Raw genomic sequence first — 16,011 nt, 5'->3', positions numbered from 1 at the left:
GATGAAGGTCCGGTAGTAGTTGGCGAACCCCAGGAAACGCTGTAGGTCCTTGCGGTTCCGGGGTGCCACCCATTCTCGAACCGCTGCCACCTTCCCAGGGTCCATCTGCACCCCATCTGGAGAGAGCCGGTGACCAAGGAAGTCCACAGTCCGCTGATGGAACTCGCACTTGCTGAGCTTTGCGTACAAACGGTGCTCACGCAAGCGCTGCAGCACGGTCCGGACATGTCCCTCATGGCGAGCCGGGTCACGGGAGTAAACCAGTATGTCATCCAAGTACACCACCACGTACTTGTCTAACAAATCCTGGAACACGTGGTTGATGTAGCGTTGGAACACAGCAGGCGCGTTGCATAAACCAAAAGGCATAACCAAGTATTCGAACTGCCCGTACCGGGTCCCAAACGCTGTCTTCCACTCATCCCCGGCTCGGATCCGAATCAAGTTGTAGGCCCCCCGGAGGTCCAGCTTGGTGAACACCTGTGCCCCTTGCACCCGCTCCAGCAACTCCGAAATAAGGGGCAAGGGGTACCGGTCTGGGATGGTGATTTTGTTCAGGGCTCGGTAATCATGGCAAGGACGGAGTTCTCCACATTTCTTCTTAACAAAGAGCACTGGTGCCGCAGTAGGCGAGGTGGAAGGCCTAATGAACCCACGCTCCAGGTTCTTGCGCAAGAAGTCCTGCAAAGCCTCGCGCTCTGGCTCTGTTAGAGAGTATAAGCGACTCACCGGTAGGGGCGCTCCGGGCTGGAGGTCTATGCCGCAGTCAAAAGACCGATGCGGCGGCAGCTGGTCTGCCCCCCGTTCCTCGAACACGTCTTGGTAGTCCCGGTACACGGCTGGGAGCGTGGGTGCTGCCTCCTCCGTGGGTGCGGCCGCTAGCATCTGCGACTGAGCATGGGAACATGGATCTGGGAAGTGTACGGTCCGTTTGACCCAGTCAATCTGAACGTTGTGAGCCTCTAGCCAGTCCATTCCGAGCACCAGGGGGAACCGGGGCATGGAGGTAATGTCCAAGGTTCGCACCTCCCGGTGCTGCTGGAGACACAGGACCAAGGGCTGGGTCTCCCGAGTGACGGCACCCGAACGCAGGAGCCGTCCGTCAATTGCCTCCACCTGTACCGGTTCTGGCTTGTTCTGAAGTGGCACCTGATGATGAGCGGCAAAGGCAGCGTCCATATAGGAGCGGGTTGCCCCCGAATCTACCAAAGTGTGGGTAAGAATCCAGGGCCCACCTGGAGGGTAGAGACGCACCGGTACCATGAGATGTCGCAATTCTACTGGTGAGGGCCCTTCTTGCATGGTTTGGGACCCCACGTTGCTAGGGCCTTCGGCTACCGAGGTTGGCGGTTTCCCTGCGACTGGTAGCTTCTCGGGACAGGAACGGGCGTAATGTCCACCCCCACCGCAGTAAAGGCACAGGTTCCCCTCCCGACGCCGCGACTTCTCCGAGGGGGAAAGCCGAGGTCGCGCAGCCCCGAGCGGCGTTGGCTCGACTGGCAACTCGGCTGTGGGCGTGGACCTGCTGGGAAGGACTGGCGCCAGGAGTCGGGAGTGCTGGCGGTCCCGGGTCTGGCGACGGTCCTCCAACCGATCGTCTATCTGCAGGCTCCGCTGAATGAGGGTATCCAGTGTGGTGGGACGATCCATCATGGCCAACTGGTCTAGTATCTCGTCCGACAGTCCCTCAAGATACTGGTCCCGTAGTGCAGAGTCATTCCAAGACAAGTCTTGTGCCAACAGCCGAAATTCTGTGGCGTAGGCGGCGGCTGTGGACTTGTCCTGTCTCAACCGACGAATCGCCCGATTGGCTTGGCTCTCCTTCAGTGGGTTACCAAACGCAGTCTCTAAGTGGTTACAAAACCCCACATAGTCCGTTAGCAAAGGAGAGTCTTGCCGGAGCAGTGGCAAAGCCCACTTGGCCGCCTGGTCCTTTAACAAACTGATTAAAAAATGCACCTTGGTGCGGTCGTCAGGGAAGTTCCGGGCTCGCCCCTGAATGTACAACTTGGCCTGGGCGAGGAACATGGGAAAACTGGCCTGGGTCCCATCAAATTTCTCTGGCAAGGCCACTGGGTACTTGCCTGGAGCTAGGGCGTCGGCCCCAGGATCTGGAAAGGCTTCCAACCGCTGCTGAAGCGCCGCAACCACATCGCTTAGCTGCTGAACGGTGTGGATCAAGGCCTGGTTTTCCTGGGCCAATGCCACCAGCGCAGCCGCCTGGTCAGCCATGGCCTCTGGCTTTTCCCGAACGCACCCCAACGAAGGGGGAGTGCGGGTGAGGCGGGAGCAAACTGTGCTGGTCCCGGGGGAAGGTACCGTGGGTGTAAGCAGAGTCCACACGAAGAGGGGCGAGGTCCAAGACGGGGAGCCGGGCGGGGAACAGGTACGCTGGAACAGGAGGCCGAGCTGGGAACTGGAACACCGGATAGTCAGGAACAGGAGGCCAAGCAGGGATCAGGAACACAGGAAGGTCCAAAGCCAACAACGACGTTGCTCCCGCAACCTGGGACCGGGCTGACTGGGCTTTTATCCTCTTCTAAGGCCAGGGGCGGTCCCGGCCCCCAGGAGCCCCGCCTCCTCTGGCCTTAAGGCGAGCACTCCTCCTGGGGGCAACCAGTTCCCTTCGCCTCTCTGCCCTAAGCCTCTGCAGATCAGGAGAGGCCGAAGGGTTACTGGGCCCTGGAGGAGGCTCACCTGTGGCCACTGAGTCGTCAAGCCCCTCTGGGGCCAGAAGGGCTTCACCTGGAGCCAGCTCCTGATGCTCTGTCACAGGTGCAGGCTCTTCAGCATCTAGGCCTTGCCCCAGTTCAGCCGGCCCTGGAGGCGGGGACTCCTGTGCAGGCTGGGATTCCTCTGGTTCATCCTCTGAATCGGAATCCCAGGCCATCACAGCCGATTCCCTGGTGGCCCGCTGGAATGTGGAGTTAACCAGGGCTATTGACTGTTTGGCTCCGAAGCGCCCTCTCCGATTGCATGGAGCCCGGACAGCCCCGTGGTTTTCCACGGATCTGAGGGCAATGAAACAATCGTTGAGATGGCTAGAGCGCCGGTGGCGGATAACTCATTCCGAATCTGACTGGACACAGGTTAGAGCTCAACGTCGAGCCTACCAAGTGGCGATAGCGACGGCGAAGAAGACTTTCTTCGCCGCCTCTATTGCATCTGCAGAAAACAGCAGCAGGAGACTTTTTCAGGTGGTTCACAATTTAGCGGAACCACCTGCGACATCGGGGCCCAGTACGGGCCACATGATCTCCTGCAATGATTTTGCAGTTTTTTGCAGATAAAATCACTCAGATTCGGGAAGAAGTAGACTCCACCATGGGAGCAGGGCCAGGGCGGGAGAGTGCTAGAGTCCTGTCTAGTCAAGTTGTGTGGGATCAATTCCAATCTGTTACCTCCGAGGATGTGGACAGGCTGCTTGGACGAGTGACGCCAACCACCTGTCTCCTGGATCCTTGCCCATCCTGGCTTATAAAAGCTAGCCGGGAAGGACTGGGCGATGGGCTTTGTGGGGTGGTGAATGCTTCCCTCCGTGAGGGAACCTTCCCAGACCCGCTGAAAGAGGCGGTTATTAAACCGCTTCTTAAAAAACTATCTTTAGATGCGGCCATGATGGCCAATTATTGCCCAGTCTCAAATCTTCGATTCTTGGGCAAGGTGATTGAGCGAGTGGTTGCTGAACAACTCCAGGCACGCCTGGAAGAAGCGGACCATTTGGATCCCTTCCAGTCGGGATTCAGGCCTCATCATGGGACTGAAACTGCCTTGGTCGCACTGGTTGATGACCTCCGGCGGGCTAGGGACAAAGGTGAGAGCTGTTTCCTAGTTCTGCTGGATCTCTCAGCGGCGTTTGATACCATCGACCATAACATCCTTCTGGACCGTCTTGAGGGGCTGGGAGCTGGGGGCACTGTCATACAGTGGTTCCGCTCCTTCCTCCTGGGCCGTGTTCAGAAAGTGGTGGTGGGGGATGAGTGTTCAGACCCCTGGGCTCTCACTTGTGGGGTGCCTCAGGGTTCTGTCCTCTCCCCCATGCTTTTCAACATTTACATGCAGCCACTGGGAGAGATCATCAGGAGGTTTGGGCTGGGTGTTCATCAGTATGCGGATGATACCCAGCTCTACCTCTCTTTTAAATCAGAACCAGTGAAGGCGGTGAAGGTCCTGTGTGAGTGTCTGGAAGCGTTTGGAGGATGGATGGTGGCTAATGGATTGAGGTTGAATCCTGACAAGACAGAAGTACTGTTTTGGGGAGACAGGAGGTGGGCAGGTGTGGAGGATTCCCTGGTCCTGAATGGGGTAACTGTGCCCCTGAAGGACCAGATGCACAGCCTGGGAGTCATTTTGGACTCACAGCTGTCCATGGAGGCACAGTTCAAATCTGTATCCAGGGCAGCTGTTTACCAGCTCCATCTGGTACGTAGGCTGAGACCCTATCTGCCTGCAGACTGTCTCGCCAGAGTTGTACATGCTCTGGTTATCTCCCGCTTGGACTACGGCAATGCGCTCTACGTGGGGCTACCTTTGAAGGCGACCCAGAAACTACAACTAATCCAGAATGCGGCAGCTAGACTGGTGACTGGGAGCGGCCACCAAGACCATATAACACCGGTCTTGAAAGACCTACATTGGCTCCCAGTACGTTTCCGAGCACAATTCAAAGTGTTGGTGCTGACCTTTAAAGCCCTAAACGGCCTCGGTCCAGTATATCTGAAGGAGCGTCTCCTCCCCCATTGTTCTGCCCGGACACTGAGGTCCAGCTCCGAGGGTCTTCTGGCGGTTCCCTCACTGCGAGAGGCCAAGTTACAGGGAACCAGGTAGAGGGCCTTCTCGGTAGTGGCGCCCGCCCTGTGGAACGCTCTCCCATCAGATGTCAAAGTGATAAACATCTACCTGACATTCAGAAGACATCTGAAGGCAGCCCTGTTCAGGGAAGTTTTTAATATGTGACATTTTAGTGTATCTTTCATCTTTGTTGGAAGCCGTCCAGAGTGGTTGGGGAAACCCAGCCAGATGGGTGGGGTACAAATAATAAATTATTATCATTATCATTATCATTATCATCATTATCATTATCATTATCATTATTATCATTATTATCATTATTATGTTTCACACATAATAACCAAATTTTATGAATTCATGACTGGCATAGCATTTCAGTGCACTGTACTGTTTGAAGCTCAGTTCTTTGGACTAAAGCTCATTCAGTAGACAAATGAAATAGGCCAATATATTCACTGCAATATTACGTGAGGGGAAAACATTTGAAATACAACTATTTTTCACACTTTCTGGGAGCACATAGGATCAATGCAAGGCAATGGCTGTCATGCTCTTTACTAATATTCTACACCAACTATGCTATTTGCATTTTACAAGGTATGCAGCAACCAAAATATTCCCTCACAGAAATGAAGAAACAGTAATAAAAGCATAGTCTCTAGTCTGAATCTCTCTTAAGAGTCTCGGGCTGCCATACGCCGGGAATTTCCTGGACATAGGCAGAATACGGCATGTTTACTCATTTGGAGCAAATACCATTGAGTTCAATAGATTCTAAGGAAAAGGTAAAGGTAAAGGTAAAGGGACCCCCGACCATTAGGTCCAGTCATGGCTGACTCTGGGGTTGCGGCACTCATCTCGCTTTATTGGCTGAGGGAGCCAGCGTACAGCTTCCAGGTCATGTGGCCAGCATGACTAAGCCACTTCTGGCGAACCAGAGCAGCGCACGGAAACGCTGTTTACCTTCCCGCCAGAACGGTACCTATTTATCTACTTGCCCTTTGAAGTGCTTTCGAACTGCTAGGTTGACAGGAGTAGGGACCGAGCAACGGGAGCTCACCCCATCGCGGGGATTCGAACCGCTGACCTTCTGATCGGCAAGTCTTAGGCTCTGTGGTTTAACCCACAGCGCCACCCGCATCCCTTCAATAGATTCTACTCTCTACCAAATACACTTAGGAGTCAGACACAAACTTTTGTTTTCTGCTTGTTATTATATCCCATTGATGTAATCAGACTTGGGGCTCATCCAAACTTCCACTTGTCCCATGCCTAGCAAGCACGAGGCTGAGCTGTCTTTCATTTGTTTACAGTTGAATCAGAACAAATATCTATCTGCAGAAAAACGGATTGATGTTTGTTATGATTCAGCAGTAAACAGCAGATAAAAAGGGGGTTTCCCTAGGGGAAAGTGGTGGGACAAGTGGACATGTGCATGAGCCCTTATTTCCAGACCAGTATATAGTATATTAAAACTTTTAAAACGCTTTGCGGCTAAACACCAATGCAACTGAAACAAAACACACTATTAGGAAGATTTTCCAGAGCACAAACTGAAGCTACACCCCCAGGCTGCCAGCTATGCCTTCTAATAAATGATTCAGCTGCACTCAAAGCTGTGTTTTGTTATTTCAAGTCTCAAGTGTTTTCAGGCGTTTGGTTTAGAAGTGTGTTTTGGATACTGCCAAGAACAGACCTTAAAAAATTAGATCTGGATTAAAGTGCACTTTGGATGACAAACTAGTAAATAAAAGTTTGCAAGTAACTCAGAGGGAGACATCATCAGCAAGCTTAAGTGCTGGTATCTTATTTATAAGCTAGTAATATTAATGCTCTCAGGGCAAAGGGAAAGCTGAGCTCTCTTTAAACCTTTTTATTTCCATAGAAATCTAATAAAGCCAGCACTTTTAGTCAAAGCTTATTTTCAATAGGCATAAAAGATTGTTCCTTAGAAACTCCAGAACTACATGGTATGGACTTAACAACTTTCATCTTTTCAAGGAGTGACTGGAAATTAATAAATGCCAGCATTAAGTATTTTTAACCAACAGTTCTACCAGATGCTCAGTATGAGAAATCTTCTTAGATTAACATAGCAAGTGAAATATAATTTGATAAACAATTCTAAAATTTAATAGATTTATAGGAACTGTCCAGCAAGGAACATATTTATGGACATTTCTGCTGTACCATAATGGCAAACACTCTACAGTTCTCCACAGTCCAGATTGAATAAGGTTTTGTTTCATTTAATAGTTTCAGAGCCTCTGCATAATAAACAGCAATTTTGACAGGTACTTTTCATTTTTAAAATCCAGGGTATGTAGGTGGGAGGAAAAGCTTTCTGGCCTCCCAGGAATTTATAGTTACAATTTGATGTTGGTTGTTCTGCAGGGGTTAGTGCTGTCTCCATTAGTGTCAAAATCAGCGGCAAATATCACATTTCTGGATGACAATAAAGCAAAGAGAATAATTCTTGCTGCTAAAGTACCAGGACTTTAAAACATTCATATTTATGAGGTGAGGCCGCACAGGAATGCAGGCAAGTAAAGAAGAACGAATGCTCTTTCTGGTGTGTTTTATATCACTATCATAAAGCTTAACAATATTTAATCCTGAACTTATTACCTGACAGCTGAGCAAAAATTATTGTGATTGCTACATTCTTATTTATCACTTGGACTGCTCTTAAGTGTACAAAGTGCTAGGAAATGGATAGCTTGTTTATCCTGTGAGGTAAGTTGCTTATATACCACTCAATTTTCAAAAGGGGAGGATTCCAGATGATAATGGGACATCCTGGCTGGTAATACTTGGGAACCCATGTTCCCCATAAATGAATCCAAAAAGCCATTCCTTGTTCTCCACAGGATTCCAGATGTTTGTACCATCAGAAAGCCAGGCTCTCGGCTGACTTTCAGCCAGCTTATACACATGCTTATTTCACAGTAAGCCGCATTGATTTCAATTATTGTCTAACATGTCAATAGAGCATCAAAGTGTACAAAATGACATATAATTCTATGCAATCTGTTCACACAGCATCCTATAGGATAGGGTGGGCTGTGAGAGAGTGATACCCAGGCTAGCTGGGGAACTCTGGGGCTGCCTCCTCTTACATTTAAGCAAACATCTAAGTTCATTAGCTCTGGCCATGTCAATTGAATTGGCTAACATATAATTTCCTTTTGACCAAGGTGTTGAGTTGTGATCATGAGTACCCATATTTAAGTATGTTTCATTTACAACATCTACTTAAATTTTTTGAAAAAGTTCAGCTGTACTGCAACCCAATTTGAAGCTTGGGCCCATGCATAAAGGTAAAGGTAAAGGGACCCCTGACCATTAGGTCCAGTCATGACCAACTCTGGGGTTGCAGTGCTCATCTCGCTTTATTGGCTGAGGGAGCCGGGGTACAGTTTCCAGGTCATGTGGCCAGCTTGACTAAGCCGCTTCTGGCGAACCAGAGCAGCGCACAGAAACGCCGTTTACCTTCCTGCCGGAATAGTACCTATTTATCTACTTGCCCTTTGAAGTGCTTTCAAACTGCTAGGTTGGCAGGAGCAGGGACCGAGCAACAGGAGCTCACCCCGTTGTGGGGATTCGAACCGCCAGTCTTCCGATCGGCAAGTCCTAGGCTCTGTGGTTTAACCCACAGCACCACCCACGTCCCAGTGGGCCCATGTATACCCTTTGCCAAATTTGTTGGCTCTGGCACCCAGGGTTGCTGACATAGTCCCCTAGGGCCAGTACACTCCATCATCCCCAAATCAAATCTGATTCCTGGGACATGACAACCCTCGAGCTCTTGGTGCCTCGCAATCAGTTCACCTATGCCTTCGCTTATTTTATTATATATACCACTGAATTTAAAAAGCACACACACTTAAAGTGATGTACCTTGTTGTATCTTCTTGACCACCTGACTAAAAATTACTTTTCAGATTGACTGGCTGCAGGAAGAAGAAAATGTGGCACAAGCTGATTTACGTTCTTTCTGCTATGCTGGTGGAGTCTCATTGGTATATATTTCTCCCCAGAAACCAGAGCTTTTTTTTCCAGTTGGGCGCTATTGCTGTTCTAAGAGAATGGGGAAGGTGTTCGTGGTGAGTTCTTTTTCAAGAAAAATGGCACTGCCAGAAACTAAGACGTGATCAGAGTCCGAGACACTCATTTGAATATGTAGCTTGGCAAGCATAATTAAACAAAAATACTACTTGCATACCACATGTCCTCACATCAAGCAATTTTAATAGCTGCTTAATAGCTGTTTAATTTTTAATGTACTACATCATTACAAGCATTTTACTTCACTGTCTTTCTTTTAACCCACTACCCAAGGGACTGTTAGGTGACCAGATTGAAATATCAATTGTAACACTAGCCTAGTCTGTTTTATGCTTAAGAACAACTCATATTTATTCATTATCCTAAGAACCAAGTAAATAAAGCAAGGAACCCAGTCCACATAATTAAGAAAAAGTGCCAATGAAGTAGAAAAATAACTTCATCTAAGTATACAATTCTTTGACATAAGCCAAAAGGCCCATAAACTTGATAAATGCCATGTCTCAGATGTCTTCTACGTCTACAATCCTATAGAATCTCAGCTGTGAAACTTGCCAGCCATTTTAATTAGTTCCACAATCTCAGCTTTACAGCCACAAATTCAAGCCACAAATTTTAATATGTCAATATAAACTCTTTTATTAACGTGCACAGTTCTATATCTGAACTAGGCAGCATTCAACTTAATAAAGTTGAGACAAAAATCTATGTAGACTATATCAAATAACAATTGATATGTAGACAAAGTTCTGGCTGCATCAATGCCAGCTAGCTGCACAGGGACACGGCAATATTAGAAAATAAAATTATACACAAAGCCCTTAAACTTTGGTAATATGTTGGCCATTGTGTGATCTTTATTAAAGAGAAAATAAATGTGACTCAAACTTCCAGGTCATTTACTTGGCTTCATTGTCATCGATGTGAAGCCAATATTTAAAGATCAAACGTGAGATCTGAAAGGAAAGTCCAAATATATTGAGCAAAGAAATATAAAATGGAAGGAATCTGGTATCTACATGCATTTGTTCGTTTATTCTCTGGATTTCACCTGTATCCAAGAACTTGGCTGTGCATCTGGGGACTCCAACATAAAGAGCTGCAGGCAACAGCCAGAAGCAACCGGGGGGGGGGGGCGGGCAACAGGGCTGCATTGCTGACCTGACTCCCCAACGCCATACATCACTGCCAGTTACCAAGAGAGGGAGGGGCAAGGCAGTGGGGAGCTGGGCGCCGTGAGCCAATTCAATGTCCATGATGTTGTATCTCATCACACCCTCTTGTAACCAGCAGCAACACACATCACAGGGAAGCCAGAACAGCGGTTCAGCTCTGCCCACCTCTGCCACCACCTACTGCAAACACCACCTGACCGTTTTTCTCCAAATGTCAGGAATCAGATGTATGTTAACTGTATTTATGGAAAATGTATCAGTATTGAAAAGAACAGAGCTGAGCTGAGATCCAGAGGTGCTTCAAAGGTCCAGGTGATTTTGGATCACTGCAGATCAGGGTTTGATCCACTTTGCGCACCGATTCAAAAATGTAAAACTTTTTGCAACATGGTTTGAGTCTATATTTAATCTTACTGTTTTTCCTATGGGGTTGCACTAGCGAGGGGTGTATGGGGTGTTAGGGGATAGGTAGTACCACTGGTTGGGGATATGCCATGTTCCTTCTGGGATAGTTTGTCCATCTTTAGTCCCCACCTTGCACTCCACTCTCAACTATCAGCCTGCCACTGTGACTATACCCTGGGAAATAGCTTTGACTGCCCAGCTAAAGCAGGGGAGGGTAGCCGATGGGTCTCAAACCAGTGAATTAGGGACTTGTCTATCCCCTGCATGCAAAACCACACTCAGGTGGATCGAGCAGACAAGACCAATAGTGGGTCCAACGGTCAAGAAGGCAGCTACTCATGTGGTATTGAGAGAAGTGTGGGGCACATAGGGCCAGTCAACCTGGGAAAGTAGCCCATCGAGGAGAAGGAAAACTCTGATCCTAAACCTCTGCTGCCTTGCAGAGAAGCAAAGCCTAAGGAGGAAACCCTTCACAAATCTGGATGCTTGGATGGTACCTTGTCTGCCTCCTTCCAGCAACTGCTGCAGCCAAGCTGGTGCCAAATGTATTGCTCTGCTTTCCTTTGGACCACATCAGCAAGGTCAAAAGGGGGGTCTTGTCGTCTGGACAGCCCAGGACCTCCATACACACTGCCCAGGCTTGTGCCCAGGGAAGGTCACTTCAGTGCTGCTAAACCCAGTGGTTTGACTTCAACCCTGGAGGTGCACTCCATTGTGTCTTGCGACAGAGAGATGCCAACAACAACCTTCACTAGTGATGAGGATGGCTAAAATATCATGATCCAGTATCTACTGAAAAAGTTGAAAAATCTAGTATGTTGGATTGGATGTTCACTGCAGACTGGCCCTCTGTGCATGTGCAATATCTGAACATAAAGAAAGCCCTCTAAGAGACAGCAGGGGATGGCCCACAAAAACCTCCCTCACCTGTTACTTTCTATATGTTTTTGACTACTAATATCATCGTGCTTCACCACTGGCCATTTGGCTGGGGCTGATGAAAGTTGCAATTCAAAACTCCTGAAGGGTTGGGGAAGGTTGGGGTACAGTAAGAAAAATAATACAATACAATACAATACAATACAATACAATACAATACAATACAATACAATACAATACAATACAGCACACTCACGTGGGTAATCTTTTGGATGTGACTTCTCCGACCAGTTACCATAAAACGTAAGCCTATATTTAGCAGTTCCACAGGCACAACAGTCTAAGATTGGTTTATCAGTGACACCATTCATGGCTGAATCTAAAAGGAAGCAAGAGAGGCCATTATTTTACTGTATGGGTGATTTTGAAGGTGCAGCATTTGAATATGTTTTGTTAAAATTACAAATAAATCAAACCACAAGATTCAAATGGGCTGGGAGATTTAGATCCAGATTTTTGCACATAAAGTTAGCACTATACCTTGAGCTTCAGTTAAAGTCACATTTGCTGACTAATTCCTTCTTGATTTTATCATAATTTCTAGGAGTACAAAATCATGCACCAAGATAGAATAACACCTGGACCAATCCAATCCAATGGTGATGCCCCGTTCTTTTGGCAGCTCATGACAAATCCATGGGGGCATGTGTTAACACACTATTTCCAAACACATACAGAAGCTACAATTTCAGTTTGCTTGAATCAAATAGTTCCATTGCACCCTCATTGGAACATGTGAACATGTTTGTTCATATGTTCCGATTAACACAAGCAAAAGCTGTCTCTAAAGACATACAAGTGTGAAAGAATGTTCATTTGTGCAGCCTCTGTACACAAGTGTACAGATGGTACAGCTGCTGAATGTAATGTGTGAACACCCCTATTGACTTGCCAACTTTTTCTTGTATTACAAATGAATGATAGTATATACTCCAAGGCATTTGTTCTAATATTTAATAACACTGCTGTAAAAGAGGAGTACTGCAACCTGTTTAAATGCAAACAGCTTCCCTATTCCAGAAACAACCGGAATGTACTTTAAATTCTTGACATGCCCTTTTTGCTTTTAACGCTCTTTTCGATTTTTCTGTATTCAAGAACACGAAACAGATGTCTCAATTTCATTTACGTAACCTGCTCCAGTGACTTCATTGAACACATTCACCATTCACAGCATAAAGAGCTGTTTGAAATTGAACACAATCTGCATTTCTAAATGGACTAAGAAAGTGAAAAGCCTGGCCAGTGTCAAATATGCCATATTTATAAAATTCAATTAAGCATCTTACAGCACACACTTCAGTGTATATTGTTTTGAATTTTAAAAAGCCTATCAAAGTCAAGGCCAGATTATCCTAATCCTTGGGCCTAGGGAAAAAGATGAAGGCCAGGCCCTCTTGGCATTCTCTTAAATGTGGCGGTGTTTCCAAATTGGCGGGATGAAAGGGGCAGGAGTAAGATCATCTTCTAGCAATTATCTTTGCATTGCTGCACCAAGAAATTACCATTCTTTCCCAAGGAGGTCTGGGAATCATTCTCTGGAAGATTTCTGCGTAAAATTTATGCAACTAGGATGTAATTTTAAAAGCAGTTACGCTCCAGAAGGGTGGGCATTTTGCAGCACTTCTAAGCACAAGTGTCTTCTCAGCTGAAAACATCATGAAAGAGGGTTTGAAGAAATCATTACTTTCTGTTAAAGTACATCCTTGGACAAGAAGGGAAAGTTTCCTGCCAATATTCCCCTGTATGCTTTTCTTAGAAATTCTGCATGGTGAATTTAGCACACCAAACATATAGATGTCAGAAGGTGGAGATTGCTGGCATGATCATACTGGGAGCAGAGCCACCAGGCACCACTTTGAACTGGTTCACATACACCCCTGTGCATAAAGATGACATGGTGAAGGGCATTACATTAACTGGAATTCCATGCATGTGCTTCCAGTGTAACGTCTGAGACCATAGCAGCTCCATGCAGTTCATGTGTGATCTTGGAAATTAGTGTGGAACAGTAGCTCATATAATACAATTCTGCAATTGATACTTGTACTCAGAGGCAGTTGGATAGGGTTCTGTTGAGGCTGTTGGTGTGATCCTTAGCTCACTGAATTTACAGGTTACCCTGAATGCAACAGGTCTTCCTTCCAAGAATATGCTTAGGATCTACATAGATCAAAGTCGGGCTACACAGCCCTTTAAATCTGCTTAAGCTTCGGCAGCTTGGTGGCTGGTGCCAGAAGCAGCTAAAGCCTGGTCCGTTTCCTGGCATGCAGCATGTATTATGTGACTATCAAGCAGCTCCTTACATGTAAAATAAGCAGATGAACAGTTCAGGAATGCCCAGTCTTCAGGCTATTTATGTCATAATTAGATGGAAAATTGCAACCCGTCTTTTGACCACTTATATTTTTCTTTTTAAAATGCTCTAATTTACACAGTTCCATTTGGTGCAAATAAATGGCTTTCAGGCCTTGCCAACAATGTTGGCTGGACAGGTGCAAAAGTGGAAAATCAGCTCAAAAGGCCCCATGGTGTATGAGAAGGAGTACAGGTGGGGTTTAGGGACATTATCATGGTACCACTGTGGTTGTCATATGTTGCTGGCTTCCATGCATGGATAATGTGGGGATAATGTGTGCAGAATGCTACTGATTGGTGGTGACAGCAAATGCAATGGGGGTTTCTGGGTTTTTTTCCTATGTTATTTCTAATTTCTACTGGTATTTGTTTTGCTCTCTGCTTTTCTGCTGAGATTCATGTGACTACATTATTCCAGTACAATATTGGCATTCGTGTAGGATCAGCCTGCTCAAGCCGAAACCTAATTATGTTTACTCCAAAGCAGGTCCCATTTTTCCTTATAAATTAATTTCAGCCTCAAGGCCATCTTCTGGTCTTGTTAAGTTAGCCTGTTTTCCTTTGCTGGCATCCTAGAAATGAATTTTGCTCTAAGCCTAACAGACCTTGAACCCAACATATTTGCACCCACTGACTGAGTGAAGCACAGCGCTCATTTGTGTAGGCATGGATGTTTTTGCTATTCAGTTCTGAATTGTGTGGATGAACAATTTGGAAGCATGACTACCTAGCAACCTTGAAATTATCTCAATGAGCATTCAGCAAACCTGTCACATGAATAGCAAGGAAGACCAAACCACAGGTGAGAAGTGAGGCCTACTTGCTGATTACAAAAAGAGAATCACCAAACCAATAGGACTTAAAGCAGCTTAATTTCAACTAACCTGTGACCACCCTAACCAACAGAAAGAGATAGCTAACATATGCCAGACTTGTGTTTTTGATTACTCTGGAAGAGCAAATCAGCAAGTGAGAAGCAAATGAATGTGTCTCATACCTTGTTCACACAGCCTCTTGGTAAGCGATCCCTCATCTTGAAAATAAATAATTCGCTTTTGTACGATGCTTGCCCTGTTTGAGAGATGGAAACAATGTGTTCAGAAAATGTGCAGACGCAGCAGAGAACATTTCCACCCCCCCTTAATACTAGGGTTGCCATATTTCAAAAAGTAAAAACCAGGACACCCCAAAAGTTGTTGAGCTTTTTAAAACAAAAATCCTGATAATCTGGATGTATGGCAGCCCTATTAACAATAGTAAGTCACCTCTGATCCGCACCAAATTTATTGGGACATAATGTTCATGAGCTGGCATCCCCCAGCGTCAATGAGCCATGCTATTGGTTGAGACTGTCAGAGATAGCTCAATCCATCAGTTGGTATGAAGGCACTGGACAGAAGGAGACAATGTGCTGCCCTCCAGATATTGTTGGAGTCCAGCTCTCATAATCTCTGGCTATTGACCATATTGGCTGGGGTTGCTGAGAATTGGAGTCCAAAAATTTCTGGAGGTCACCACACTGAAGTTCTTGAGGGATAAGAGGTCTTAAGGGATGCTTGGATTAAGCAAAAAACACAGGAACATACATTTAATTAGTCCATCAGATACATCAAAAGTGGGAAATATCAGTTGGAACATACTGACTAAGATTGTAATTTCTAAGACAAGATGTCAGTTTTTCATCATTCTTCCCCCTCTGTCAGAATCCTACTAAATTTGTAAAATATTTTTTCATGCCCTACCTATCCATCATGATAACAAAAGTCTAACAAGAGCTGGTACAGCATTAGCTAATAGGTAAGAGGTTTAGCAGGGACGCGGGTGGCGCTGTGGGTAAAACCTCAGCGCCTAGGGCTTGCCGATCGCATGGTTGGCGGTTCGAATCCCCGTGGCGGGGTGAGCTCCCGTCTTTTGGTTCCAGCTCCTGCCCACCTAGCAGTTCGAAAGCACTCTTAAGTGCAAGTAGATAAATAGGTACCGCTTTATAGCGGGAAGGTAAACGGCGTTTCCATGTGCTGTGCTGGTGCTGGCTCGCCAGAGCAGCTTCGTCACACTGGCCACGTGACCCGGAAGTGTCTTCGGACAGCGCTGGCCCCCGGCCTCTTAAGTGAGATGGGCGCACAACCCTAGAGTCAGACACGACTGGCCCGTACGGGCAGGGGTACCTTCACCTTTACTAAGAGGTTTAGCAATGAATCAGTAGCAGTTCCTTGGTCTCACCCCAAGTCATGCTAGGACCTTGGGAAAGCCATTCTTCTTCTGTTGCCCAACTCAA

At 46.7% G+C, this 16,011-nt stretch overlaps 1 protein-coding gene across 1 annotated transcript in view; it reads right to left on the bottom strand.

Moving 5' to 3' along the window:
• Window positions 1-16,011, bottom strand: part of SPON1 (spondin 1) — a 283,364-nt gene that overhangs the window by 187,619 nt on the left and 79,734 nt on the right. Inside the window, exons 4-5 of the mRNA XM_081834772.1 lie at window positions 14,734-14,807; window positions 11,575-11,697 (exon numbers count right to left, since the gene is read on the bottom strand). Of these exons, the coding sequence (XP_081690898.1) occupies window positions 11,575-11,697; window positions 14,734-14,807 (197 nt within the window). The remainder of the gene's footprint in view (window positions 1-11,574; window positions 11,698-14,733; window positions 14,808-16,011) is intronic.

This window comes from Podarcis erhardii (genome assembly GCF_964252035.2).
Source record: "Podarcis erhardii genome assembly, chromosome: 1".
Lineage (NCBI taxonomy): Eukaryota > Metazoa > Chordata > Lepidosauria > Squamata > Lacertidae > Podarcis > Podarcis erhardii.
The sequence above is the reverse complement of the archived record's forward strand: the minus strand, read 5'-3'. Positions and strand labels throughout refer to the sequence as shown.